This window comes from Amblyomma mixtum, chromosome 9 (assembly GCF_055824585.1).
Source record: "Amblyomma mixtum isolate Tamu chromosome 9, ASM5582458v1, whole genome shotgun sequence".
Lineage (NCBI taxonomy): Eukaryota > Metazoa > Arthropoda > Arachnida > Ixodida > Ixodidae > Amblyomma > Amblyomma mixtum.
This window is the reverse complement of record NC_143020.1, coordinates 99,662,286-99,689,253: the sequence shown is the minus strand read 5'-3', so window position 1 is coordinate 99,689,253 and position 26,968 is coordinate 99,662,286. Positions and strand designations below refer to the sequence as shown.

At 46.7% G+C, this 26,968-nt stretch overlaps 1 protein-coding gene across 3 annotated transcripts; it reads left to right on the top strand.

Moving 5' to 3' along the window:
* The first annotated feature begins 40 nt into the window (after positions 1-40).
* On the top strand, positions 41-24,290 carry Prp39 (pre-mRNA processing factor 39). 3 transcript variants are annotated; one of them, XR_016285674.1, is made up of 16 exons: positions 41-175; positions 4,039-4,114; positions 4,796-4,923; positions 6,309-6,434; positions 6,622-6,737; positions 7,499-7,666; positions 9,396-9,648; positions 10,404-10,514; positions 14,250-14,414; positions 14,730-14,856; positions 15,635-15,843; positions 15,972-16,027; positions 16,389-16,448; positions 17,707-17,891; positions 20,208-20,282; positions 20,806-20,871. XR_016285674.1 is itself a non-coding variant. In XM_089560908.1 (16 exons), the coding sequence occupies exons 2-16, from the start codon at positions 4,057-4,059 to the stop codon at positions 23,538-23,540; spliced, it is 2,013 nt and encodes a 670-aa protein (XP_089417034.1). In that variant the 5' UTR covers positions 41-175; positions 4,039-4,056; the 3' UTR covers positions 23,541-24,290. The 3 variants fall into 3 exon arrangements, 2 of the variants coding, with proteins under 2 accessions (XP_089417034.1, XP_089417035.1); XM_089560908.1 differs by lacking the exon at positions 15,972-16,027 and adding an exon at positions 23,478-24,290 and having other exon boundaries at positions 20,806-20,974; XM_089560909.1 differs by lacking the exons at positions 17,707-17,891; positions 20,208-20,282; positions 20,806-20,871 and adding an exon at positions 16,565-16,833.
* The last annotated feature ends 2,678 nt before the right edge of the window (positions 24,291-26,968 follow it).

Genomic DNA, 26,968 nt, shown 5'->3' with positions numbered 1-26,968 from the left:
GACTGGTTTCGGTTTGTGCTGTTTCGCGTTTTCGGTCTGACGAGCGCTGCTAGCGACATCTGTGATGTTTTGCCCGTTGGAGTAAGGACGGCGTAACGCTGATTACAAGTCTGTGCAGTTGTCTTTTGCGCTTAAATATTGCCAATATATTTGGATCTGAATCAGTTTGAACTGGGTAAGCTGCAAAATATTGTTTTGTAGTAGGGCTGACCTCGCAAAGAAGCCAAAATGCGATCGTTCCGAGCAGGCATGCCTTGTTCCGATTTACGTGCATGGCTTCACTTCCGTGTCACCTGAGTAGCGATCGGCTGCTGGGTTCCGTTAATTGCAATCCGAGTTAATCAGCCTTCGTTGACTACGTATTTAATGTTCTCCTGTGTTTAAATGTTCTTGAGAACTTCAGATTTCCTCGATCTAGCTGAATTTTCACCGTGGTGCCGCGCCTTGGAGGTGTAATTGGCTACTGCCCCCCTGATGCCTGGTGTATCATGTGAGGGCTCATTTATGAATTCACGGTAGCCGATCGTGGGTGTCGTTTGCTTTGTGATGGTCAAGAAGCTCAAATATTAGCGCAAACCATTTCGTTCTTGTCTTTGTAGCGCTTCTAGCGCTAAGAAAGATCCGCTGTGCAGCTATGCCCTGACAAATGTTCGAAGCCTTTGTTGTCGCGAACACAACGGCTTGCAGTCCCGAAAAAAAAAAACAAAAAAAAAAACGCCCCGATGTGTTTTATTTAATGCGTTTGCGCGTACACGTCGATCTGTTTACGTGGCATGAATGGGTTTCTTTATTTTGCTGCTTTCGAACTGTGGTGGTCTGAGGGAGCCAGCTGATCAAAAAAATAAAAATATGAAGTACTGCATCTACTGCGTTGCAAACCCGGAAACGCCTTAACCCCCCCCCCCACCCTCCCTTTTCCGTTTCAGCGTTTTGAATAAAAATCACAATACTTTTAGCCTCTTCTGAACCGAAGGAGGCTTTCTGTGGGCAGCAGGTGCCATACGGCTGTTGTTTCCCCACTGCTGTCTTGCATCGTGATATTTGCTGACCTATGCCTTGCTGCTAGGATACTGCTGGTGCTGATCTAGGTTACAGCCATTTTCCTGCAGTACCGTTCCCTTCCAGTCAGTACTGCTGATTAGTGTTCTATCCCAGAGTCAGGTTGCAAGATTTGTTAACAAGAACAAATGTATATTGTGAATGATGTTTGTAATCACTTGCAGTTAACAGGCCCCTTGCATTGGTGTGGAGTTCGTGATGGCTAATGTGGTGTGGCTGTAATGGTTAGATTCTAATTTTTCCCACAAGCAGTCAAAGTTAGTGTAACAATCTTTTCCAAGAAACAAGATCTATAATTTCTGCTCTTGGTCTAGTGCAGTGGTAGCAAACAGCCGCTTGCTCATAAATTGTAACAAATAGGCTGTGGCTGTAGTGGCCAGATTTTAGGGCCTTATACCCGTGCCACACGCGCACAAGAAATGGCAGTAAATGCTTAAGGCCTTAAGTTTGTTAATGCCATTATTTTCGGAGTTGGTGCTACACGTCCACTTTTAATGCCAGTATCGAAAGTGACGATGGCGATAACGCTTGCAAGGTAGTCAAAAGTTTCATCTTAATATAAACATTCTTAATGAGCAGAATATATCGGGAATGATGTTTAAATGTAATGTAAAAACGATTTTCCAGAAAATACGGCTGTTCCTGCTTTACAAGTCGAAAAAGTAGCCATAAACTCGCATGTCAGCACATAAGTCGAGAGCACCAGTCAATAAGGCTGGTTAAAATGGCGCTCTTCGCATCGAAAATGCGGTTTAGGTGCCTCATCTGGCTGAAAGTTAAGAATTAATCATTTTATAGTGGGCTAGGCAGTTGTAACTGACAAAGCTGCATGCTTTTCTGTGTGTGGAATGGGAACGAGAGTACGCATTGCACGGGCGAATGAGTTGTGGCGAACTCAGTAGGTCGCGAATGGCAGTAAGGCTAATGCCATTAAATTTATGCATGTGGCACCGCACGAATGCCATTAAAACTTAAGGCAGTAAGCACTTAATGGCATTAAATCTGTCCGTGTGGCACGGGTATTACTCTTGCCTTAAGCTAAGCATTCATAATTACTACCAATGGGCCAGAAACAGGGGTCATTGGTCTGGTGCTGTGGCTCAGAAAACATTGGAAGTAGTGCAAAAACCACACAGGAGGTGAATAAAGGAAGACTAGACACAAGTGCTGACTGTCCTACTCTGACCTTCCGTTAAATATACTGAAAACATCGGTACCAAATGACCAGGCACAGATGACCAGACATAGGCAACTGCAATCAAGTGGGAAGATTCAAGATCACCCCACTCCTGATAAGAAACACTAATCCTTTTCCTAAGGGCTATGGAAGGCATACTGACACAACGGTCATTTAGGCAATAACTTGTTATTGATGCTTTCAGTATACTGACCGGAAGGTCATAGTGAAAAAGTTTTGTTGATAGGCATTGCCAGCGTCTTGTCTTCCCTTTCTTTGTCTTGTTTGTCGTTTTTGCACTATTTATTGTCTTTAATGAACAACTAACTAGCCCGATGTGTGTCATTCGGAAAACGTGCCTGATGTGCATTGGTAGTGGAAGTTGGCTACAAATCCTCTTTTCTGAACTGAAGTTTGTTTTTGGGTATGTTTGCCTAAGCTCGAAGTTAGATTAAGAACAGTGTAGTGAGCTGTAGAAAGGCAGCGTGGGTAAGAGTGAAAATCAGATTTAATATCCTAGCTGAGGTTACAGGGAGAAAATGTGCTATGCAAAACAGATAAGTGGTGGTTTTTTCTAGTTTAGAATGCTGACTTCAGTTTCTCATTGTTAAGTAGCCCAATGTTTTCACTGCTTTTTAAATGTAATCCCTTTTTTTCTCATGCGAGCTTAGACACGGAAGCTATTTTTGGGTCATGTCTGAACTTTGTTACAACAGTTTAGTGTTAGCGTCGCTTTAGCAGAGAATGAGCCAGCACTGCTTAGAGGTGCACTAAAAAGGATTTTGAGTTTGCATTTTTATCACAGGAACTCGATCTACACGCTCTGAGTGTTCTTGGAAATTTCGAATTGTTCTGTGTGGCTGATTTCCCTATTAAATCCGATTAAATTTTCCGTCTTTTATTTTTTTTAACTTACTGCAGTGAGTGGGAGTCAGACTTATACGGTTACCTCAAATTTGGACCCGTGGCTTCCTGACTACACATTTTAGACGGTGGTGCTGCAGTGGTTTCTTGTATAATTTAGCTTGATTTCCTATTTGCGGCCAGGTGGCGTTGATCATCCTTTTTGTAAAGTTCCTTCATATTCCACCTGATGGCAGTCTGATGAACATTTGGGTTTACAAAGGGAAAATTTTCAGATAGTATGAATTAAGTGTCAGTGATTGGTTGTAGAACTAGAAAAATAATTTGAAGCACTTTGGCACCTGCCACTGCCCCATTTCAAAGGGGACGCTCTTAACAACATGCATGCATGTGCTTTTGTCCTACCTGTTGTTATGAGATAGGCTGGTCTCATGATTATTATCTATTAAGGCGAAAGCCTTTAGGCTCTCATACTTGCGGCCATGACTGTCCGTCAGTTCGTTCAATCTGAAGTGAGTCATAACTAGTCATCACTGGTCATTAGTCATGACTACCTAGTCATTAACCATTCATGACTATGTATGACTGGTAGCAATGACTAGTTAGTCATGACTATTTATGACTGGTTAGCAATGAATAGTTAGTCATTAACCATTCATGACTAGTTAGTCATGACTATGTATGACTGGTAGCAATGACTATCTATGACTGGTTAGCAATGAATAGTTAGTCATTAAACAGTCATGACTAGTCATTAGCCAGTCATGACTAGTTAGTCATGTGTCATGACTAATTAATCATGACTGGCCTATCCAAGTCACCCCATAGCCGCCTTTTGTGTGCCTACAGCCGTTTGGCCAAAGTTGCGTGTCAAGGCTTTTTGCCTCGTGCAGTCTGGATCGTCAAAGTGCCCCCTGCATTTTTGCTTTTCCTTTCAGAGTGCACCGAGTAACACGATGCATCCGAGCAAAAACGGAAGTGACCCCAGCGCCTCCGCTTCGGTTGACGCCAAAGGTAAGCGGGACGGGAGAGTCACCACGGGCCGGCCCATCCCTCTCCGGCCCCTCCCTTGCCCGACACCCACACAGTCACTCCGATCGCTTTTCAGTGACACGGCTGGGCGAGCAATGGCCAACCGCCTCTGTTGAGCTCGATTGTTTTTGCGTTTCTGGCAAAACGTACTCTCGTACCTTGGGCTGCCCGGCACCAGGGCAGCGACGGCCGCAAAGGTGCGCCTTCTAAAACTCCCCACCGAAAAAAAAAAAAAGCGCCAGCGCCGGCTGCTTTTTTTTTTTGCCAGCGGGCGGAGGAGGCCGCTCTTGTGTGTGTTGAATATTTTTTCTCTGACCTATTTGCGTGTGTTCCGCGGGCCTCCTGTAGAGACGCACATATGCTCTGGGTTGCAACGTGTAGACGTCTCGCCAAGACGGGAGAAAGACAGTGCCACTGTGGGATGATGACGCCCCCCGCCCTCCGCCTTGGGGGCAGCTCTTTCTTGTAAGCTAACGAGTTGCCCAAGGTAATAACCTTCTTCAAAGCCGATGCCTCTTCTCACTGTCGTTCATTTTTTCGCTCTGTGGTCGGCAAGTGACCCCGGCACGCTCTCGCTGACCTGTTTGGTGCCGTTTGCTCCTCTTTTTTTTTTTTCCCCCTTCGCCGTTGTCCGCCGGGGGTTGCTGTGACGTGGCTGCACAGGTGGCGCTGGCGATGCTAAGAAAGAAGGTAAGGACTCTGCGGAGCTGGAGAAGTACTGGCAAGTGGTGCGGAACAATCCGGCGGACTTCACGGGATGGACCTACCTGTTGCAGTATGTGGAACAGGAGGTGAGTGATGTGCAGATTCGCTGCCTCTCTCTTGAGTCGGCCGTGGTGCGTCTTAGTGGTCTTTGTTTTTATCCCCTTAACCATCGTGTAGTGTCTCGGTTGTAGCACACTGATCAAACACCATGTACAGCCAGCTAGTTCCCATTGCTTCTTTGCTAGCTCTGAACCTTGGTGTGCAATACTTGAATCCCCTCGCCCCGAAAGAAATGAAGGCAGTGACTGAAGATCATGGTAATCAGCGGCTCATTGTTAAAGGTGCACTGAAGAGGAATCTGAACTCTTCTTTTTGCCGCGGGAACTTGATCTACACATTCCTAGCATTCTCAGAAACTGCGACTTATTGCCCTGTGTGGCCGATTTCCCTAACTAAATTGAATTAACGCCCGGCTCCCGCCTTTTTTTTTTTTTTAATTCTGCCTCGTACGGTGGGCAAAGTCGACCAACGCGGGGAGTGCCTTTCAGCCAGCTCCGTGGAGGCTTTGCTTTTGCTTCATTTTGTTTTTTAGGTCTCCGTGAATAAATAGTTTCATTTGCAGATAATATAACCGCAAAATAAGCCCTCAGAAATAAAAATACGCGCGGACTATTTGCTTCTACGGACTACTATGTATTACAACGCCGATGGCAGAGCGGCAAGCCGCCACGGGACTGGGTGAAAGGCACTCCCCGCGTTGGTCGACTCCGCCCACCGTACGAGGCAGAATTAAAAAAAAAAGGCGGGAGCCGGGCGTTAATTCGATTTAATTAGGGAAATCGGCCACACAGGGCAGTAAATCGGAAGTTTCTAAGAATGCTCGGAAAGTGTAGATAGAGTTCCCGCGGCAAAAAGACGAGTTCAGATTCCTCTTAAGTGCACCTTTAATGCAGTTGCATTGCAGTCCACATTTCGTAAAAAATGGTGGCATGTGTCATGAAATTCGCTGATTGGTCGAGAGAGGTCATGTGACCTTATGACATCACAAATCACAGCCTGCCCAGCCCACTATGGCAACCAGCGCACTGGATTGTGAGGAGCCTGCCCACCGTGGCAGGTGGGGTTTAATTTGATGATTGGTCAAGAGAAGTCACATGACTTTGTGGTGTGTTTACTACCTGCCCACCGATTGCCACCTGCCCCAAAAAGGTAGAGCCCAAAGGTTGCTGAAACTCCAGAGTAGCAACAGTGATCTCCGATGCTATCTTATTCCACTCTTGCAATGCGTTAAGGGTTCCCACTTTTTTTTACATGTATTCATTGCATAGTATGTACTCGTAATCTGCACAAATTGGAAAGGTGTATCATATTTGGCTGGTAAGATGTCTCGCAAAAAAAAAGAAGAAAAATCTTGCTTTGTGATCAAAATAAGATGACACCTTCTTGCCCCTGTTGCGTCGTGTCTCTGCAGAACAACCTGACCGCAGCGGAAGAGGCCTTTGACAAGTTCTTCTCATACTACCCGTACTGCTATGGCTACTGGAAGAAGTACGCTGACATGGAGAAGAAACTCTGCACCATCGAGAAAGCGGAAGAGGTGGGGAAATTTCTTGTTTATATCAAATTGTCGCTGTTGTGTTTATGTGCGGGGTTCATGACTTGGATGGAAGAATTTGCATGATGTTGCTTTAGATGTTCCTAATAGTGAGTGCAGTGGCTGTGTTCAGCGTGGTTTTCTTAGGCTCGTGCCGTGAATCCACATTTGCGACTTCTGCGTCTTCCAGACGTTCGAGCGAGGCGTCGCCGCGATTCCCCTCAGCGTTGACCTGTGGATCCACTACATCAACTTTGTCAAGATGCACTTCAAGGATGAGGACCACTACTATCTCAAGGTCAAAAAGTGAGCATGGACTCCCCACCATTGTTACTTTGCACCGTGCAAGAAAAAAGGCAGAGCGAAGTACCGCACAGCTTAACTCGTGTGCAGACTTTCATGAGAACAATATGCTTAGTGACTTGTCTTGAGTAGTGGTATTCATCTTCATCGGGGCACCCGTTGTTTTGTGTCGCTAGCAAGTGATCGAACAAACATGTAGTGCGAGCGGCTTTAGTGCTAGGCCTTGTGGATGTGAGGTGAACGCCATGCTGAGGTGAGCTGTTGCCGCACACTCGAGTACGGAGCTACAGTGTGCGACATTAGCCTGCTCTCTGACTAAGAAGCGTGAGAATTGATCAGCTTCGTGGTCACCTAAAGTACGCTGGAATGTGAACACACATGGCCAGACAAATTTCGTGTCGATTGGTATGGCAAAGGTATAAACTGCGCTGTCCTCTGCACCACGGTATGGTGCCTGAGCTATGATGTCATATGTTCACTTGCGTCACGCGTGAAATATCCAGATGAGAAGTAATGCAGTTCACTGTTGTAGTCTGATCTAATTGTAATATGTTTTATGATGGGGTCTGTCTTCAAAATACAAAGAATTTTTTTCTCTTTCGCCGGATCGAATAACGAAATTGGGGGCACTACGAACGCTGCATTCTCATTCAGCCTTGAACTGAATTCTGCTTGTTGTGTGGTTAGATTTCTTGGTCTGGTTGGTGAGCGGGTATCTGAGGCGGCTCGTGTGTGTGTGCTCTTGCCGTCTGTCTGTGTTGCAGCCTGTTTGAGCGGGCCATCGAGTCGTCGGGCCAGGACTTCCGGTCGGACCGGCTGTGGGACATGTTTGTCACCTGGGAGCTGGAGAACAAGAACCTCAAGGAGGTCACCGCCATCTACGAGCGGGTGCTGCAGGTGCCCACCCAGCTGTACGGCCACCACTTCGAGAAGTGAGTCCTTGTGTGCTGTGCTGGGCTGGGAAGTTTGAAGCAAACCTTTTTTTTTTTTTCAAATTTTTCCTTTGTTTTAAGTATGGTAGGCAATGCAAACACTGCACAGCTGCAAGGCATTTTAGATGCGGTGCTGAATTATGGCTGAAAGGGACGCTGAACTAATTGAAGTTGATCAAAATTGATGCATTCCCATTTTGCGTTGATAAAAAAAAAGGGCTACTTTCAAAACAAGGGCTCTTGTAAGCTGGAAAAGAGAGAGAGAAAAAAAAAAAGGTAGGCATTAGTAGAGAGTTTTAGCTGAGCGTTTTTACGGCCAGCAGCGCTGAGCGGCCCAGCGGATACACCAGCGGAGCGTCGAGCGAGAAAAGACTTTTAGCTCGGCGGGTCCGGAACCCGCCCGAGCGGAAATGATCGGCGCGCTCTGTTGCGCCATCTCGTGGTCAGAATTGGAGCTAGCGTAATATGAATACGCGTCGCGCTTGTTTTTAGTATGCTATAACTGCGGAATAAATGTAATTTTCTTTTGTTTTCTCTATATTAGTTTAAAATAGGGGTGTTTTGGATGCTGTAGAGGAATATTTGTGTTAGAACGAAAATGAAGCCAAGTGCTAACCGCCAGGTCAGTTGTTCTTTCGCGGGCTTTTTTAGTTGCTTCTGCTCTGCTTATATCCGTTTCCAAGATGCCGAAAAGCATATTGCAAGATCCGCTACTCCTGTCGAGACTTAAATGGTCCGAGATAGAACATCGCCGCGGTCGTAACCGACGAAACAGCGTTGCCAGCGGTCGTGCTGGCGGCCGCCATCTTGAATACCTATACACGCCCGCGCGCGCTTACGCACGCAAGCGCGCTCCGCTGAGGAAGGCCTCCCAGCGGGGCGCCGTAAACGCGCTCGCCGCCCCAGCGCACTGCGCATGCGCAGTGGCGTCCGCGCTCGTCCGCTGGCCGTAAAAACGCTCAGCTAAAACTCTCTAGTACCACTGGACAATTCCACAAGTAGTCTGTGTGGTGACGTGCGAGACTTTCTTGCTGTTGAACAGATTAGGAAACACTTGTGTTATGCACCCGAATATATTAAGATATCTTTAGCATTGCTGTTGCTACTTCTCTTGCTCAGGGAAGACCAAAAGAAAAATTGAAATGAAGCAGACCAACATCACTTGATATTGCGAGCAACAAGAGTTTTAGTTGGAGTGGAGCGTGGAATTCTTGTATTTGTGAAACAGGTATGCTAAAATTGAGCCTCCTGGACCGTTGAAACACTTCTGAAAGAAAAAGAAAAAAAAAAATAGTGATGAAATAGCGTGGTTAGGCTGAATGGGAATTAATTTTTGTATTTTGCATCTGAGCCTTGTATTTATTGCTGTATTTTGTGTTACAACTTGTATTTAACATTTTTCAATTTTGCTAAACCTGTTCTTTTTTGCATATATTATGTATTCGCCCCTCCTGCTTGGGCCTACTGTAGGCCTGCAGTATGTTCTAAATAAATAAATAAATAAATAAATAAATTAGGTGCCCTCTCACTTCTGCTCTCACTTGGGTTTTCATTGGAAGCTCGGTTTAAGAAGGCAGTGTGATAGCAGTGTTTTATGGATTTACTGTGTGTGGAGGGAAGTAGATGAAGACGTCGAAATCCAAAACGCAGCTCGAGAGACTGGCAGTTAAACGCATGGTACTGGCGCAGTAAAAGAAAAAACAAATTTTAACGTTGTATTGGCTTACAGGTTCCAGGAGCACGTGAAGACGCACCTGCCCAAGGACATCCTCTCAACAGATGAGTTCCTGCAGCTGAGACAGCAGTACATGGAGTCCATGCGCAAGGCAGCCCCCATGGGCCCCCCGGGTCAGTCGGGGGACGAGTCCGGCTCCGCGCAGATGGAGATCGATGAGGACGACGGGGATGCCCCACCACCGGGCGTGGATGACGCTCCGCCCCCGGGCGTTGAAGATGCCACCAAGGAAGACACCAAGGCACTGGTCAGTGTCCGCTGCTGCTGATGATGATTTTGAGCTCGAAGGCAATGTGGGTGCCCTCTGGTAGCTACTCTTTCTGCTTAGCTGTCGGCTAGCTCACACTGCCATATTAACTGGAATGTAATCCTTTTTTCCATTTTTTTTGCAGATCGTTGAAAGAAGTGAAAAATCACTGCTTGTGTTATAATTGAATCATGTTTTCCTGTTCAATTCCTGAAAAATGACTTTCATATTGCAATCATTGTTGTGCTAAGCATGAGGGTAAATACGGTACACAGTACGGTATTTGCAGTATCATGTACCACGATAAAGTACCGATACTGTACTATGGTAATTACGGTAGTGTGAGTCGTGCGGTTTTGACCAGCAGTGTGTAGTAGTGGGCTGTGATGCTCTTTTCTGCAGTACATAAGGTAGTAAGTTACTTTACCTTGAGCAGATGAATTTGCTGAGACATCATACTGCTTTCCTGTTCTTTTCACAGTATTTTGAAGAAACAAGTTTTGATTTTGGGTGTTAGAAAGCAAAGCAGTAACGTTGAGTGTCTGGTAATATGGTCTTTTCAAGTTCTTGTTCTCAGTGTTCTTTTGAAGGGCCGTTTGCAATGGAAAGCAAGACTAATTTTGAGAGGCACTTTGAAGCTTTAATGTCCTTTTTTTTATTTTACTTTGGGTGTGCTGCTTGTGAGATTTTACCAACCTTGGGCCGAGGTGTTTAGCGGTGGAACGTAACTGGTGATTGCTCTGGGGTTGCTGCAGAAAAACGACAACGAGGCGAAGTACATCCGGGACAAGGTCGTTGAGAAGCGGCGAGAGCTGTTCAAGGCCAACGAGGCCGAAGTGGGCCGGCGGTGGGCCTTCGAAGAAGGGGTGAGTGCCTCTGCCTTGTATACCGGTGGGATTCAGATCCAGGGTCGGTGTGACATGGAAATGACACATTCATATTCTAAAACTGTTTCAGAAACCCACCAGGGCAACGGATGTTGTTCGGCCATGCTTTTTTGGAATGCTCTGCCCTGATCACCTGTACCACTGAATTTGGTGTGCAGTGTCAACTGCCAAAGCCGGTGGCACACAGATTTTCCGGACTGATCGTTTGAACGTGTATATAGTATTCGCATCCTGTATTTTTAACTTTATATTGTGCATTAGTTCGATTCTTCGACCTAGCATGTGCACAAATGAACTCCACTGCCGCAAGCAGTCAGCTCTTTGCTTCTGTGGAAGGCACTGTCTTGGACCTAAACAGATTCACTTGGATGAATTTGCTTGGATATCCTTCGCAGTTTCAGTGCTTCATTGTTGCCACTCGAGTTAATGATCAAGGTGGCCCACAAAGTGCACTTGATTCTGGGCCTGCATTTGTACTGATAACCAGATAGTGGCAGCGTCCACCACTGAGGCGACACGGCTATTGGTGCTTTTTAAGTTCCAGCGAGTCGGAAAAAAATCTGTCGGCAACTGTAATTGCCTTGTTCCGTCCCATTGTGCCACCCCTCAGCCGTGATGAAAACCATGCGCGTCATCTGACTGGCTCCCTGGCTGCCCGATCCTCCTCGCTTTTCCCGGTCCCTCGGTTCTCGGGGGTCATGTGGGTGTCACGGCGGGGGGTCTGGTTCGGGGAGCTCAAGATGCTGGCTTTTTCTGAGCTTGTGTTGGTGGCACTGCTGTGATGCGATGGCTTGTCGCATTCGGAGCACCTCACAACAGTCTGTAAGAATTAAAATTGTCAAGGGTCGAGAAAAATTGGTACATCAAGAATGGTTAAATGGGGCTTCTATGACCCCTCGTCGTCATGAAAATTTTTAAAGCTCTCTTAAGAAGCCTGTATATGTAGCATGTGTTAGTTGAGGCAAGCATTAGGCCAGAAGTGCTGAAAGAGCATTGATGTGTGCTGAAACATCACGGGAAAATGTTTGACCAGGCGTATGAAGCATGGTGTACACTCAGCTTTTTATAATCCTAACTGGAAGGGGACTGATAGTTAGTACAAATTGAGGGGGACACTGGTCTTGAAAAAAAAATTTTTATTAATGAAGTCACAGTTACGAAATGTTCAGGGCATATGTATTTTTGTGTGCTGATTCTAAATATGTCATTTAATTTCATGTAAAACAATTCCTTGAGCACTTAAGGGGGGACACCCCTCTTAGAACTATTTTCTCTATTTATGGACAGATTTGCACCAAATTTTCTCTGTTTGTACATTTTCATGTGCTGATTCTAAAACTGCAAACGGTTTGGGCCTGCAGCAGTAAGTTTTATATTTATCATGGAAACTATGTCGTTTGTTTGGAGGAAACTTGGTTAATTAACATAAGACTGTGTGAAGAACATTACTATTTATAAATGATCTAGAGTCACCAAGGAGTGCAATAAGGCATAAAAGAGCATTCTAGGACGACTTGGACGAAAGTTACAGCCAGTCAAACATGACAGAGAAAAAGCTCATTTTGATGACTTAGACAAAAGATTTATTTTCAGAATTTTCCCAAGGAAGCAGTGGTTTAAACTTAGCCCTATTGCACAACCTGTGCATTTATCTTTCTAGCACAAAAAGAATTATACTAATAGCTGATATAGAACTGGAGATATCGCTCCTCCAAAATTCTGAATGTGCCAAAATTACAGTTTTGAGAAATCGGAGAAAAACGTTTTTGGCATATTTTTGTGGCACCAAGGGTAACTAGAAACCACTGAAGTGAGTTCTGGCTCGTTTCTGATGTGGGAGAACCATTTCCCGTTGACGTAATTGCGCTTGCAACAAGGAAATTGCCGGCGAACAGATGGCATAGTCTGGAGGCTGGAACCCGAGATAAGTGCCTTTACCGGCGCTGTGATCGCAGTCAGCCGCTAACGAACGATACGCGCTCTTTGCTCATCTTGCCCCTAAAAACATTGAGAAGCAAGTTTATTTCGTCAAGGTTTCCGATTCCGCGCTTTGCGGACACCGTTTCGCGGCCGCCGCTGGCGGCGCGCCACCAGCTTTACCGGAGAGCTCGATCTGTCGCGCCGTTGCTGGCTGTCAACGGAAGCTGCATGGGAAGCTGCTTCGGTATCGCTTCTTCATCTGCATAGTCACGATTACGCTGTCTGTACGCGGCAGGAATCGCCCTGATCACTCCTCGCCGCCGCTCTAAGCACCGCCGCCGATGGCGTTATCAGGTCATCGCGAAGCGTCGGCGCTCTATCGCTGATTGTTAGATAAGGGGATGCGCCGATGCAGCGCACCGAACGCGCTTCGGATCTCTGCCTTTTGCTCCCTCGGGATGCGTTTTCAATCCTCGCTGTCACGCTAAGCACCGCCGGTTACGATGTTGTTGCGCCGCGCCGTCGCGGAGCGTCGTTGCTGAATGTAGACACCAGGATGCAACGATAAAGCTTTCCCAGCGCGCTTCGGATCTCTACCTTTCGTTCCCTTTTAGTGTTCTTAGCCTAAGGTTTGCGTAAATTGAAATATTTCGCACTTAGCGCCCGACGAACCTCACTTCGCCGTAACAGTGGGACTGCCCAACCCACTCAAAATGGCGCCAGGCTGCAAGCCGTCGACGCCGTCAACCAACCAAAAGTTGCCATTTTTGTCACGTGATCTCGAGAACCAATAGCAGAGCGCGCTTTGCCCAAGTTTGTTTGTTTGTTTACTGCTTCCAGGGCTTGCTCATGGTTGCCAAACGGAATATGGGAATAGCCTGAATCGAGACCTTTCAAAGGAAACCAAAATGGCGCCGGCGGAGCGTGTATTTCTCGAACGGCAGGCAGTCAAAGTTTGGTGCGATTAGATCTCAATTTAAAGGGCCGCGCACGCTGTTTCACGTCTTTGGAATGCTATAACGCGTAAATTAGGCGGTATTTTTCAACGAAAATTCGTGGATAGCTGTGGCAGTGACGTCAGGATCGCGAAAATGGAAAGGTCGAAAATAAGATTTTTTGACCAATTTTCGGCCGCAAAGAGCCGTGTCCCCCCTTAAGCACTTTTTATGCAAGTATTTTGCGGAGTTTTCAAGAAAATTTGCTGCAGGAAACTCGCTGAAATGTATGCCATTGGGTTCTCTTGACACCAAGGAATACAATAAGGGTGAAATTATCATCCTGGCTATTATAGAACTTGAGTTATAGGGTACTGAAGCTGCCACTTCAGAAACAGGAATACACACTTTCCTTCTCATTTCTGAAGCGACCACTTCAAAACTCTATAACTTCAGTTCTATGATAGGCAGGAAGACAATTTCACCCTTATTGTATTCCTTGGTGTCAAGAGAACCCAATAGCATGCATTTCAGCGAGTTTCCTGCAGCAAATTTTCTTCAAAACTCTCCGCAAAACACTACCATAAAAAGTGCATAAGTGCTCAAGGAATTGTTCTACATGAAATTAAATGACATATTTAGAATCACCACACAAAAATACATATTCCCTGAAGATTTCGTAACTGTGACTTCATTAATAAAAGTTTTTTTTTCAAGATCAGTGTCCCCCCTTAAGCAGAGTTCAAACCCTGATATTTAAGTTGCCGAAACTTAACTGTGGGAATGCTCTGCCGTGATTACCTTTACTACACCGTTGTTGAGCCTGGTCTTCCTTCTCCCCTTGCCTTTGTGTGTTCAGATCAAGCGGCCTTACTTCCACGTGAAGCCGCTCGAGCGGCTGCAGCTGAAGAACTGGCGGGAGTACCTGGACTTCGAGACCCAGAATGGCAACCATGCGCGGACTGTGATCCTGTACGAGCGCTGCCTAATTGCGTGTGCCCTCTACGAAGACATGTGGCTCAAGGTGAGGAGTCCCCTGCAAGGCTTTCGCATCACCGCGCCCTGTGCTCTTTAATTTTATTCTTCCCTGCCAGCTTTTCGTTCATCTCGGTAAGTTCTGGAAAGGGTCGTTGCCTTGTGTCTTGCATCACTTGCATTGGACACACGTGTGTCGGGACATTAGTGGGTTAGAAAAGGTTACCAAGGATGTTTGCGTTTGGGTAAGCTGGAAAGGAGCGCTGTTGTTGCAAGAGGTTCTGTAAGTCGTGTTTCAGGGTCTCTGGTTTTATTGCAAAGTCAGCTGTGAGCATGCCGCTTTCTTCGTCCTCATTTGGTGCAGTACATCAAGTACCTGGACACAGCGGAGCCCGAGAAGGTGAACGACGTGTTCCGGCGTGCCTGCACCACTCACCTGGTGCGCAAGCCTAGCATCAGCCTCGCGTGGGCCGCCTACGAGGAGAAGCACGGTGAGGAAGAGTTGGTTGCACTGTCTCGAATGGTACTCGAATGCTTTTGCTGGGCTAGTATCTTGAGTCTGCGTCCCTAGACCTCTGAAGCTCAGCGTGTCATGTCGCGCTGCATGCATCTTGACAACATGAGACTGCGTGGAATTGAGAAACAAGCCATGGAAGGACTTGTGACAACAGTTTGTTGTCCTGTTTTTATTGGCCTTTGCTTGGTGTTGCTTCTCAGTGATGAACCATGTAGCCTGGAGGGAGCCGCCACGGTGGCTCAGTGGTTATGGTGCTCAGCTGCTGACCCGAAAGACTAGAGTTCATTCCCAGCCGCGGCAGCTAGAATTTCTTTGGAGGTGAAATTCTAGAGGCCCGTGTGCTGTGCGATGTGAGTGGACGTTAAAGAACCCCAGGTGGTCGAAATTTCCGGAGCCCTTCACTACGGCGTCTCTCATAGCCTCAGTCGCTTTGGGACGTTAAACCCGCCCATAAACCATAAACCAAACCGAACTCTTGATTGCCTCGTCATCTTGAGTTGGCTTCTGATGCTGTGTTACAATTTAAGCACTGCAATGCCAGCCTTTGGTGTATTGTGAGCTTCGCTGCATCTCTGTGCCTGACAAGATGCTCACTGCAGCGTTACCAACCCTCGAGATTCGTTCCCAGAGCCCAGGTTCCTTGTACAGTGCGGCCGCGTAAAGTAAAAGTAATTTTTGAGCCGTCGCTGCTGCCAGGTGTGGTCGCTGTTCGAAGTCCTTCTCACTGAAGGCTCTGCGTATTCTCTCCTCAGGCCGCTTCGAGGAGGCGTCCACCATCCTGGCAGAGTTAGAAGCGCGCATCCCCGACCTCCTGGAGCCGACGCTGCGCCGCATCAACGTCGAGCGGCGGCGCGGCTCCCCCGAAAAGGTGGAGGAGCTGTACCGCAAGTGTATCACGCAGGCGGAGAGCGTGTCGCTGAAGAGCCACTTCGCCAGCAAGCTGGCCCGTTTCCTCAGCAAGGTGAAGAGCCGAGCAGTGCGGCCGTGCACTGCCGTTGCTGCTCGTACTTTTTGTGACTGCATGTTTCTGCGTTGCAAGCTTGGGGTCGTTGAGCATTGCTGATGTGGGGATGTCAATGGTGTGTGAAGGGGCCCTTGCTGCGGGAGAGACACTCGGTGCAGTCTCCATCTAGTCGGGCATTCAGGTAATCAACCTGTGCGTGCGCGGTGTCAGTCCTCTGGCTGCTCGGATGTTCTGGACACTGCACAGCCTGCAGTTCTGGCTCGCCCTGAGCTTTCCATCGTGTCAGGAATCAGCGGCTGTTTGTTTAAATGTACTGAGGATGTTGTTTTTTGGGTTTGGCTTCTGTTCAAGCTTCGAAAATTGCGAGCCTAAGATGGGAGGGGATGGCTGGGACCATTTTGTAGGCTGTGCACCTGTTAAAAGCATCCGGCAGCAAATGGGCTGAGGCCAGTGGGACTCGGGAAATTGCGGGGGAGAACCAACCTTCGACTGTGTCAGGCATTGATCGCATCTCGGTGGTTTCTGCGTTGTCTCTCCACCAGGTTCAGAACAAGCTCGAAATCGCCAAGGAAGTGCTCAAGGAGGCGTTGGACCGTGATCCGGTGAGTCGGCCGGGGAAATGTTTTCTCCATTTGGGAAGCAACTGACAGCTCTCTTGTTTTGCTTTTTTTTTCCTTTTCTTCCTTTTTTTTCTTCCTTTCTCTGTTTGCAACTGCAGCAGTATGTCATCGAAGACACACACACCCCCCGTCTCGTCTGCAACTGGTGTTTATAGAGCTCTGTGTAGCTGAGCTGTTTAACGAAAGCCTGGGAGATCCCAGCTTGCCTTTTGCTTGGCGAGCACCTTGAGATTTTGTTAACAGTCTTGGAGATGCAACTTGGCTAGAAGGAAGGCTGATAGCTGGGCACTTCCTGACTTCCCACAGAGCCGGAAAAAGAGCGAATGCTGTATTTTGTGGGTAGTTATATGAAACTCGTAGGCTTGAGCGATGCCTGGGTTGGCCATCGGCCGACCTCTTTACCATGTGGGTAGGGAGGCAGTGCTCTCTTTTTCCCTCTGCCCCACACAAACACACACAGTCTTCAACACCAGCTCCGACCAGCTTGGGGGAAGCGGATGCAATTGCTCAGCTGGGGGCAGAGGAGTGAGTAAATAATGCCACTTGGCTCTTGTGCTGTAAGTGCCGTTTTGCACTCGTCTAACTGATCTTTTTTTTTTCTTTTTTCTCCTCTCTCTCTTTCCTCCTTTCCCATTCCCTGCTGAACAACGACATCCCCCTATTTCGCACTCCCCACTTTGCGAATCCCCATTTTCCCCTATTTGTATTGCATCCCTAATACTTCCATCACTCACTTCCTGTACTGCCCTTTATGCCTTGTTCTGGGTAATTTGTACCATTTACCTGCCCTTTGTTTGCGCTGCATTCTCGACAATCTTTTATCCCTTGTCTCCCCATTCTTGTATTCTCCCCGTTTTTCTGCCTCGCGTCTCCCCATTCCTGTGTGCTCAATTTTCCCTATTTTTGTCCCTGCAATCATGGGCTCAATACGGCCCTCCTCGTTGCCACTGTGTTCCAACCCTCTTCTTTTGGGTTTATATTAATTGCCCTTTCTTGTCTGATTTATCCTTTGCTCACTCTCATCTTGGCCTTTGTTTCCCATCCTCTCCCTCCCTTCTCCCCTTTCTCCCTCTGCCATGCCTTCCCTGCCTTCCTCTTTGGCGACGAATCCATCTGCCCCGACCTTCGCCTGTGCCCTTTGCATTTGGCCTGACCAAATGTTGCCTGTCCCCTCCCACCCCCCACCCGAACCTGCTGCGCTTCCCCGTTCGGGGAATTTGGGGACGCCTGCTGCGCACAGACCAACGGCCGGCTGTACATGCAACTGGCTGACCTGGGCTACGAGCAGTGCCCGCCCAGTGAACCCCTCGTGCTGGAGGCCTTCGACCTCGCCATCGCCAGCACCCAGCTGCCCCCGGCCGACAAGTTGGTCTTCCTACAGCGCAAGCTAGAGTTCCTCGAGGATTTCGGCACCGACGTGGCCAAGTGAGAGCCCGCCAATCTCTTTCTTACTGATTGAACTTTCTCTGTTAAGGGGGGACGAGGGTCTTAAAACTGACGTTTTTATTTGTGGCTAAAATCTGATGAAATTTTGCACACAGATGTGTTTTTCTCTTCTGATTTCTAAAATGTAGTCATAATTGAGCTGGTGGTCTTGGATCAAGAGTTATCTTAAATTGTAGAGTGTAATTAGGTAATTTCTTACGCAGCTTTAATGGACTTTCTCATTGCATTTTGTTGCTCTTAATTACATGAATTGATAGCCAGCAAATTACCATACCCGATGACATTCTTACTTTTGTTGTTTAGGCCACATATAAATAGCAATTTACAATTAGCTTAACGAGTTGCAGTGTAAAATACTGCAACCTTTTACTCTCGACATAGTATATCAGGATGACATGCCTTTAGAGAAAAACGAAGAATGCCATCGGGTATGGGAACTCTCTGGCTATCAATTCATGTAAATAAAAGCAACAAAATGCAATGAGAAAGTTCGTTAAAGCTGCGTAAGAAATTACTTAATTACATTCTAGACTTTGTAAGATCTAAGACCTCCAGCTCAATTTGATTACATATTTGGAATCAGAAGAGAAAAATACATCTGTGTGCAAAATTTCGTGAGATTCTAGCCATAAATAAAAAAGTTAGTTTTAAGACCCTTGTCCCCCCTTAATAGCTAGGCATGAATCCCTCTGCAGGAAGCAAACTATGTAGGGGAAGTAGGTGGAATCCATTCTGATTCTTCGAAATGGAATCCACTTTGATGGTCCCTTGGAGTCGCAAAATGGACGCAAAGAGGTGTTAAACGATTTAGGGGGGTGGTGAAGAGTCAGGCGGGTAGAGTGGGTAGTTTGTAGCGATATAGGTTAGCCGCAGCTTGCACAGGACAGGGTTAATTGCAGATCAGTGGGACTGGCCTTTGTCCTACTGTGGACACAGCCGGGCCATTAGTGGTGATCACTCTCTTTGTAATCTGTGTACGTGATGAGAGCCATTGAGGTTTTGGCATTTCACACCTGTGGTAAAACTTGCACGGAGAAGCTCCATGGAGCCCTGCGTGCAGGTGTACAGCACCTCTGTGCTTGTTTTTACATAGTCATGTAGTCTTGTAGTGTTGTGGGTGTGACCTAAGTGCCATGGTGCTAATTATTACAGATGCTGAAGTGCTTCTTTGGCGTATGAAATTGGAGTATGGGCAATGTGTGCTGTCAAATAATGCACAGAGATTGTTGTGCTGCCTCCCCACAACAGCTGTTGCATTACTTTGCAAGTGCAACATGGTGTGCAAATTCTGTTTCTCCAGCACTGTGCACATGCACTATTACTGCACATCACTGTGATGCAGCTTCCCTGCCGTGCTGGTGGTTGTGCAGAAGTGCACCTCTCATGGTCATCACTTGTAAGTGTAGGTCTAATGTTATAAATGGTGACATCTTGTGATCGCATGAGTTTTGCAAGCATATGTCAAGTGGCACGTCTTTGCATTGGCGGGTAGTGTTTGATCAATGCACTGCCCAGACAGTTCAACAGGCAGAGTATGGATGTAGCTGTGCACTCGCAGGTCGTGCAGTTAATTTTAGAAATTATGAGGTGCTCTTAAGTTTCCTTGCGTGCAAAAATGCGAAAGTTATGCGCAGTCGACTGCTTGCGCCATCTGCTGGGCCAGCGCCGTACTTTGCGAGGGGTGTTTTCAGTGGGTGCCGCATGATGGCGCTACGACTGCACATCAAGCGCGGAGGAAATTTACCCGAAACGGGGGAAATGTGGTACTCGCTTGATTGCGACATCTGTAATTAACATACTCATAATTATTCATGTAGGCCTCAGTACATATCTCGAAGATACGTTTATAAGAACTGTGCATTCATTGCACGCGCCTTTATTCAGCTGCAAATGTCGGAAGTGTCACGGCGGAGTGGCAGCGCAGCGTCCCCGTCTCGTGTACTGGCAGCCCGGGTTCGATTCCCACCTAGACCGCAGTTTTCTTTTCTTGTTATTTTAATTACCATACAACTTATGATTGACAGTTCGTGCAGACACTTTTGCGGACAGGCTCTGTCTACAACTTCCATCCACGCCACTCATGAGCCAAGAAGGGCTTTCACCTTAAAAATTGGTCTTGACCTCTCCCTTGTGTAGCAACACCACTTTGTACTATGGTACTCTGGCCAAAGCCACCTTCGCACTATAAAAATTCCTCATCATCATAAGGTAAAAAAGGGAGGGGGGTCAAGATTGCAGTCGCGGTCTGAATCTGCCGGTGTTCACCCCTGCTTTGTTCTGTCTCCATGTTGACAGGGTGCAGGAAGCCTTTGACGAGTACTCCAAAATGGCCAAGGCACAAGAAGCAGCATCAAAGAAAAGGCCAGCAGAGTGAGTCGACACTTTCTGTTCCTCCCTGGTAGCTGCTACCTCTTTTACAACGTAGCTCGGGAGTAGTCGCCTTAATTTAGCCCGAGAGTTGCAACGAATTCCTTCGTTGCCGAATAAAGTAACAGGAAGAAGATTTTTTTCTCTGTAGCTTGAAGCATGCTTTCATAATAATTGAGCTTGGATGTGACAGATCTCCATGTAATGAATTCCTCTGTATTGCGAAGTTTCTGTGGCTGTGGCGGATGCTGCCTTGCTTGCGATGTCAACATGATGACGAAATCTCTCTCCATGGTTACGGCTTTGAGTAACTGGGTTTTCATATGCATTTATTTCTCGTTTTGGCTTTCGTACTGCACACTCCTTTAGAGTTTTCGCATAAAAACTGGATATAACAAAAAATGGAGGGCTTTTCTTGGATTTCGTTATGTCCAGGTTTAAACTGCGGTGTTGGCGAGATGCAACACGTTTCTCTGTCGGCCATCGTAGCAGCATGTCGCTTTGCTCTGCTTTTCTGTCACCACAGGGAGCCTCAGGAGAGCCCCGAGAAGAAGGCGAAACCGGCGGAACTTAACGGAGCTGATGCGGCGGCCGCATCCGCAGCCCAAGCCATAGCTGCAGCCACGTCAAGCACAGCAACAGCAGACGCGACAGCCCAGTACAACTATGCCCAGCAGTGGGCCGGCTACCCACAGGTAAACTGGGCATGACTTACCTGTTCGTCATTTTTAAGAGCGTCAGCTCTTACTCATCACATTTCGAAATTTCATGGGGTCTGCTACCACCCTGAGATCACAGCGCCATCTGTGGCAGCAACTAGAAAACAGCACGTCTCGCACTGAGACTGGTAGCGCCATCTACAATAGCATTGTAGAAACAACCACCTGCCGCGTGCCAATGATGACATCGCGGTCCAGTATGGTGAATTCTAGTAAATCTAGTAAACCAAACAGCTAACGCTCGTTACTTCAATGTCTTCGAGACGGTGGCGGCCTTTGGTGATGGGGGGGGGGGGGGGGGGGGGTGTTTCTAATGGGACTCTTCTAGCAAGGGAAGCAGCTTAAAAATTCCTGTGCCATTGAAGCTAAGTGGGATCCTATATGTGGTGTAAGTTATAGCACTGACTATATATGCTTGAGCTATAGAGAGTGACAGAAACCGATAGGATGGTTGCAGTCAAATTCCTCTATTTAATTCATCAGTTTCATGATCAATCTGCAAGGCAATCGGATGTGAGTGTGGTGTTCGTACAGTGTTAACTGCCAAAGCCAGTAGCTGACCAACTTTTCGGACTGATCGTTCAAACTTTATTGTGGATTCGTCGCGTACGTATTTGTGACTGTGTACGTATTTATGACCAGTATTTTTAGCTCTGTATTGTCTATTAGTTCGATTTTTCGACCTAGCATGCACACAAACGAACTCCAATGCCGCAAGCAGTCAGCTCTTTGCGTCTTTCTATTGGTGTTGGGAGACGTGTCCTCACCTCGCGTGGTGGACGTTTTAAGTTCTTAAGGGGGGACGAGGGTCTTAAAACTAACCTTTTTATTTATGGCTAGAATCTCATGAAATTTTGCACACAGATGTGTTTTTCTCTTCTGATTCCAAAAATGTACTCATAATTGAGCTGGTGGTCTTAGATCTTACAAATTCTGGAATGTAATTAGGCAATTTCTTACGCAGCTTTAAGGAACTTTCTCACTGCATTCTGTTGCTTTTAATTACATGAATTGATAGCCAGAGAGTTCCCATACCCGGTGACATTCTTCGTTTTTCTCTAAAGGCATAAGGCATGTCATCATGATATACTACACCAAGAGTAACAGGTCGCAGTATTTGACACTGCAACTTGTTAAGCTAATTGTAAATTGCTATTTATACGTGGCCTAAACAAAAAAAATAAGAATGTCACTGGGTATGGGAATTCACTGGCTATCAATTCATGTAATTAAAAGCAACAAAATGCAATGAGAAAGTTTATTAAAGCTGCTTAAGAAATTACCTAATTGCACTCTAAAATTTAAGGTAACTTATGATCTAAGACCACCAGCTCAATTAGGATTACATTTTTGTAATCAGAAGAGAGAAACACATCTGTGTGCAAAATTTCATCAGATTCTAACAATAAATAAAAAGGTCAGTTTTAAGACCCTCGTCCCCCCTTAAGTTAGAATATCATCGGTCAGCAACTGTAATTGCCCTGTTCCATTGGTGCCACCCCCAGCCGTGATGAAAACCATGCGCGTCATCTGACTGGCTCCCTGGCTGCCAGATCCTCCTTGCTTTTCCCGGGCCCTCGGTTCTCGGGGGTCGCGGGTGTCATGGCGGGGGGTCTGGTTCGGGGAGCTCAAGATGCTGGCTTTTTTCTGAGCTTGTGTCGGTGGCACTGCTGTGATGAGATGGCTTGTCGCATTCAGAGCACCTCACAACACTATAAGAATTGGAACTTTCAAGGGTCGAGAAAAATTGGTACATCAAGAATGGTTAAATGGAATTTCTATTTGCGAATTTTTAAAGCTCTCTTCAGGATGTCTGTATATACAGCATATGTTAGTTGAGGCAAGCATTAGGTCAGAAGCACTGAAAGAGCATTTGAGTGATGTGTGCCGAAACATCTCAGGAAAGTGTTTGACCACTCAATATTGATATTCCAAACTGATGGGGACTAAAAATTTGTACAAATTAAATTTTAAAGTTCGATATTTAAGTTGCAGAAATGAATTTCTACATTAATTCAAATTAATGCAGAGTTCAAATTGTTCTATGCTTGTTTACTCGTTCATAATTGTTTTACTGGCTCTGATGGGAGGAAAGTCTTTGTTCGAATTAACTGGAAGTTTGAATCAGTGTCTGCTGTTCTAGACTGGTCCGCCGCGGTGGCTCAGTGGTTATGGTGCTCGGCTGCTGGCCCGAAAGACGCGGGTTTGATACCGACCGCGGCGGTCGAATTTCGATGAAGGCGAAATTCTAGAGGCCCGTGTACTGTGCGATGTCAGTGCACGTTAAAGAACCCTAGGTGGTCGAAATTTCCGGAGCCCTTCACTACGGCGTCTCTCATAGCCTGAGTCACTTTGGGACGTCAAACCCCATAAACCAAACCAAACCTGTTCTAGACTAGCGCACGTGTTTCTTTGAGTTTTGTGTATTACTTCCCTTGACTGCAGCAATCTTGATGTCTGTTTTCCCCATCTCACACAGGCTTACAATTACCAGCAAGCTTGGAATGCATATCCCACGAGTTCCTACTACCCGACGCATTGATTGACCTCTGCGATGTGGTGTTAGTGGCCATTATACTTGTACATATATCTTCGGACTTCTCCTCCTTACCGTACCATCCCACCACAAAACATCACCGCCATGGCCAGTTTGTTGCCACACTGTGATTGGAGGAGAGGCGTTGGAGAGAGAGAGAGATGCCAGTTCTTGTGATGACAAACCCGTTTGCTTCAAGCCGATCGGGGAGCTTGGCATTCAGACCACTGAGCCTGCTTCTTCAAGCCGATCGGGGAGCTTGGCGTTCAGACCACTGAGCCTGCTTCTTCTAGCCGATCGGGGAGCTTGGCGTTCAGACCACTGAGCCTGCTTCTTCAAGCCGATCGGGGAGCTTGGCGTTCAAACCACTGAGCCTGCTTCTTCAAGCTGATCGGGGAGCTTGGCGATCAGACCACTGAGCCTGCTTCTTCGAGCCGATCGGGGAGCTTGGCGTTCAGACCACTGAACCTGCTTTTTCAAGCCGATTCGGGGAGGAAGCATCAGAACTGCCGTTTATGCGGGGCTCCCCTTCCTGTCCACCTGTTTATTGCTGCAGCTTCCATTTCACTTTGTCTTCAGGAGCTGCACCATCACCCATCCACCTACCCTCCCACTCACATCCCACCTTCTTTTTTGTTTGGCCTCTGTTATGTCACAAAGCTCCTCCTGGTGTCACTAGCTGTATATGCTTTTAAAGGAACACTAAGGAGGAGGACAGTGTCGTGTCCCACAATAAAAGTGTTCTATCTTGTGTAAGTTTTGTGCGTCTCTGCTTTCATTTGTTTTGTGTTCTACAAAGAATTGTCTTGGATGCAGTGGAAACTACACATGTACAAACATCAGAGTGAAGCTCGAGATGTGCATTTTGCTCAGGTTTGAAAGAAGAGCCATGTTACAGCTGTTGGTCTGTGGAGTAAAAACTCTCGTGCATTAGGCTGGGGGTTCCAAGGCGCCATCTTTGAAAAAGCATCAAGGAACATCGCTTGTACACTGTAGTCGCTTCTCTTGGCTGCTCTGCTGGCCTTTCGTGTGTGTACACTGCTAACTAAGCATGCAGACGTACGGCCCCTCAAAAAACTGAATTCAATTTGTAATGGCCATGTAGTGAAACACTGTGTTGTAGGCCTGTTGTAAAAGTCCTGCAGCATTGAGTTCAAGAAAGGTGGGGGCATGCAGGGATTGATGTGCAGGGGAATCCAGAATGCTCCGTGGAATCTGGATTGAGAATTCCTGCATCAGGTAGTCTAGCCAAGGAAACTAGCAACTGTATGGAATATCGAGTTTCAGTGACGTGTGGTTGTTCATCGTAGCTCAAGAATGTGTTGGTTAACTGCTGCTGGCATTAGAAACCTCATGAGTACGTTCCTAGTTCATATGCTCTAACCACACGCAATAAGGATGTCCTGAGACTTTTGTCGCCCCCCCCCCCCCCCCCCCCCCCCCCCCCCCCCGCTTAATGCATTCCCAGACAACTCGATTTCTGGGCTAGTGCCATCAAAAGTTTCGACAAATCCTCTCCATACACTACGTTTAGCGACGAACTTAATGTGTGCGAACTCAAAATGCAGCGGCAACCATACGTCATGGTGTCTTCTCTGCAATGCCGTGGTGCAAAGGGGCGAAGTGCATTAAAAAAAAATATTTACATACGAGCTGGCCATTTCTGCGGAAACGCAGCATGAGGAGAAAAACAATGGCTTCTTCCGAGTGCCTTAGGGTGAGGGGGGGGGGGGGGGGGGGGGGGGGGATGGCGAAGCATCTGAGAACTACACAGATCCGCTTACATACGAGCGGGCCGGTTCCGGGGAACGCAAAGCAAAAACGCTGCGACTGTCAGCTGCGCAGCGGCTTCTCCGCAGTGCATTCATGCAAGGGTGCGAAGCATCCGAAAATGGATCGATTGTGCTGGGAATTTTCTTCCCCACCAAGAACACAAATGCGAACTGAATTCTGTGACGACTAGAAAAGGAGCTGCTGAGACCTTGTGCCTATAGTCGGACACAAGTAAAAAAAAAAATTTTGTCCCTTCAAAGGACTGCATTCTAGCCAATGGCGTCGGCCGATTATCATGAACCCGATAATGTGACAATGCAGGGAGTGGCAGATAAAAGACGACAGTCACCTCCCTGCATTGTCATGCTACTATACTTGCATTCAGGTGCAGCAGGTCATGATGATCGGCCGACGCCATTGGCTGTAAGGGGGTCCTTTGATGGGGAAAAGCCGCTATTTTCTTAATTTGTATCTCACTATAGTAACACTAATTGAGATTCTTATGAAGTGAAAATGCCTTTGTACCTCATTTAACAGTTATTTTGTCAAAATTAGTCGGTTTGGACCATAGGCGTTTCCAGATAAATACCGTTTTTTCCCACAATTAAAAAAAAAAATGTATCAAGGAGGTTTTACTGTTCCTGATTCTTTTAGGTGCCATCGGTGATAAGACAAGGGGGGCATTCTCCAGACAGGCTGAACATCAGACTTGCTTTACTTAGGGGAAAATGTGGACAAACTTTTAGCTTTAAAATAGCTTTTTCCACTACACTTGGTGCCCTCCGGGATTTCATGAAAATTCCTCTGCTATACAGAAAACTTGCTGAAAACAAATGCACTTGACTGCTGCTGTGCCTACTACAAGCAGGCATGCTACTACCTAAACCAGTAAAAGTTCGAGAGAAGGGACCTCTCTGATTAAAAACTTTCTGACCTGTTGAACTATGTGCACATAATGACTTTTTTTATTGATTGTTCATAGCCCATTATGGTGTAAGAAGTGCTAGACTACGCTGATTTTTTATATATCCATTCTGGCGTAGGTGCTTGGTCCAAGTAGCATCATGTCTGGCCTGCTTGAGTTAACTTGAACCTTCGAATCATCTAACCCCATGACAGTTCTGGGATGTTTCAAGCATTGTGAACGAAAACACAACTCCAGTGACAGCGACTCCCATTTGAGCTGACTTGTGAAACTACAGTTGAACCTTGTCATAACGAAGTTGAAGGGGCTTGGTGATTACTTTATTATAGCCCGTGTTGACCAAGCTTCCAAGAGGAGTTGTCATTCCTTCATTATGTATTGTACTTCGTTATAAACAGTTTCGTTGTAATGAGGTTCGACTGCAGTGGTTAATCATGGTTGCTGCATGGTGCGTGCTTTAGAGAAATTGATGTCGGAGACTCACTGTTTGCTCAAAAGCAAAAACATGGAGCTATCCTTTTTGTAGAATACAAGTAATGGTGGGATGACCTTGCATACTAGCGGCAATGACCAGAAATGCTTTCTTTAATGGCAGTTTGTTGACAAGATGACATCGTTTGGCATAGCTAGAAGCTTAATTGTAGTGTAACATCAGTGAAGGAATTTTCAGTGCAATAGACCCAGTGAAACCTGATCACTTAACCCAGGACATGCTATAACAGCGAAGTTGCACTAA